Below are 2,697 nucleotides of genomic sequence, written 5' to 3'. Positions count from 1 at the left end.
ATAAAATAAAATAAAATTATGGTCCCTATTTTTAAAAATGAATTTCTTTTTCCATAGTTTAATTTATATGGTCTGGATCTAATTGTCTCTTGATTTCATTTGCCTATGGGGAATTTAAAAAAACTTTAGGGTGATATAATTATACATAGGTATGACTAAATATTATAACACATGATTAAAATTGACTCTGAATTGCTTGTTTTTTTAAAAGATGGGATCATTTCTGATTTACTTGAGAGTCAATGATCAATTTAACAATTTAATTTAAAACATATACTAAATATATTTTCTAAACTCCTAATCATTTTTTTCCTCTAAATATTTTACCACTTCCTTCACTGAAATTAGATTAATTAGTATTTAGTGTTTAGGGAAAAAAGACATTGACTTGGTGAAATTCAATATTGTATGACAGATACAATGGTCTCCTTTTATCTGTGGTTTCAGTTTCTCAAGGTCAACTATTATCCAACAATATTAAATGAAAGATTTCAGAAATAAACGATTTATACATTTTAAATTGGGCATCAATCTGAGTAGCATGTCAGAATGTTGTACCATTCTAGTCTATTTTTTATAGTCATGAATCATAACTTTGTCCAGTATATTCACACAGTGTATGTACCCACCCATTTTGTTGCTTTGTAATCCTCTTGGTTACCAGATCAACTCTCATTATATGTCAATGCCTGTGTTGAAGTAACTCTTATTTTACTAATGATCTCAAAGTACAAGAGTAGTGATGCTGACCACTCACATATGCCAAAGAGAAGCTGAAAAGCATTTCTCTTAAAAGATGAAAGTTCTCTACTTAATAAGGGGAGAAAAAAATCTTATGATGAATTTGCTAAGATGTTTTGTAAGAATGAATCTTCTATTCATGAAATTATGAAAAGTTTTGCCATGATACCTCAAAATTGCAAACATTATGTTCATAGTATGTGAGCCCATTTAAATCACAGGTTTCAGTATTAGCTACAATTTCAAGCATCCCCAGGGTTCTTGGAATATATTCTCCACAGATTGGGGTGGGGGAGGTATCTGCATATTGTCCAAAGAAGGTAAATGTCTATGTAGATTTAACCAAAAGTTGATCATTATTTTCTTGGTCCTGTTCCTCTTATGAATTTTGTGCCACTTGATACATGGTTCCCTCATCAATGTGATGTCCAACATGTTCTTTGAAAGTCAAATACATCCATTCTTACTTCTTAGGTATTTTTTTTTCCAGAGATCATCTTTTCTTGACCCAAAACTCCTTAGTCAATGCTCTTCTTAGGGCAGCTTTCACATCCTTGTTCCTCAATGTATAGATAAAAGGGTTGAGGGTGGGTGTGACAATACCATAGAAGAGAGCCATGATCTTACCCCTGTCCCGAGAGTAACTAGAGGGAGGCTGGACATACATGCTGATGGCTGTAAAATAGAACATGGATACCACAAGCAAATGTGAAGCACAGGTATTAAAGGCCTTCCAACGACTTTCAGCAGAGCGGATTTTCATCACTGCCTGAGCAATGAACACATAAGTGCCCAGGATGAGGGTGAGTGGTACCAGGAGTAGCAAAGCCCCTAGAACATTGAGTTCAGCTTCATTCACACTAGTATCAGTACAGGCTAGTTTCAGAAGGGCAGGAACTTCACAGAAGAAATGGTCCACCACCCTCTGTCCACATCTTGGGGCCACCACTGTGAGTGTAGATTGTACAAGGGAGTTAGCAAAACCACTGATCCAGGTCCCAGCAGCCATATGGGTACATCGTCTCTGATTCATGATGATTGGATAGTGAAGGGGCTTGCAAATGGCAGCATAACGGTCGAAGGCCATGATGGCCAGAAGAATGCATTCGGTGGAACCCAAGGCCAAAAAAATATAGAGTTGGGCAATACAACCCCCATAGCTAATGGTCTTCTCTGGTCCCCAAAGGTTGACTAGCATTTGTGGGACGGTGCTGGTGGTATAGCAGAGATCCAGAAGTGACAGATTTGAGACAAAAAAGTACATGGGACTGTCGAGCTGGGGATCTAGGTGGGAAACTAGGATAATGGAGATATTTCCAAATAGAGCAAAGATGTAGGCCACCAGAAAGATTATGAAGAGTGGTGTCTCTAGCCAGGGTCGGTCTGAAAATCCCAATAAGATGAAATCATCTAGGGAGCTCTGATTATTGATCCACATATTAGCATTGATAGGTGAAATTCCAGCTGAGACCTCTACATATCCGCTGTTTGGAATGGGTATCAATGGTAAGAGGAAGCCACTGAGAATTGGAACCCAGAGATGTCGAAAGAAAACTCTCATTTTTTTCCTCTAATTTGTATACTTACTTCAATGACAAAAATGCATCTGTATTCTGATTATGGTAAAATGTTGAGTCAACATTGTCATTTCAATTGTAATAATGCAGGATTGCTGAGACAAGAACAAATAATACACCATCAATGTAGTTGGCAAATGTTGCTTATTTAATAGGTTAATTCCTCCCTTCTTTTGGATTTTGATATCTTCGCTTCTTAAAAGTTGGAATAGTATTACTACCATCAACTCCACATATCATGGATATTTAGTGGTGATGACAGAGTATGGGATCAAACAAATTGAGAAAAGGCAGAACTTCCAGGTTGAAAAAAGGACAGCAGGAAGAAGGCAGATAAATCTGCAGGTGAGGCAGAGCTGACGTGTTCATCTTCATCACA

General features: G+C 37.2%; 1 protein-coding gene across 1 annotated transcript; it reads right to left on the bottom strand.

Annotated features, from left to right (window-relative positions):
• Positions 1 to 1,234: 1,234 nt before the first annotated feature.
• On the bottom strand, positions 1,235 to 2,179 carry LOC124095383 (olfactory receptor 2B2-like). The gene has a single exon (XM_046448488.1). The coding sequence runs from the start codon at positions 2,177 to 2,179 to the stop codon at positions 1,235 to 1,237; it is 945 nt and encodes a 314-aa protein (XP_046304444.1).
• Positions 2,180 to 2,697: the final 518 nt, after the last annotated feature.

This window comes from Marmota monax, unplaced genomic scaffold (genome assembly GCF_021218885.2).
Source record: "Marmota monax isolate L192 unplaced genomic scaffold, Marmota_monax_Labrador192_F-V1.1 WCK01_AAM20220418_F8-fsc00576, whole genome shotgun sequence".
Lineage (NCBI taxonomy): Eukaryota > Metazoa > Chordata > Mammalia > Rodentia > Sciuridae > Marmota > Marmota monax.
This window is presented reverse-complemented; position numbering and strand designations above follow the sequence as displayed.

What these genes read in the sequence shown, in the direction of transcription:
- LOC124095383 (XM_046448488.1), bottom strand. Translation starts at nt 2,179, where the DNA reads ATGTGGATCAATAATCAGAGCTCCCTAGATGATTTCATCTTATTGGGA.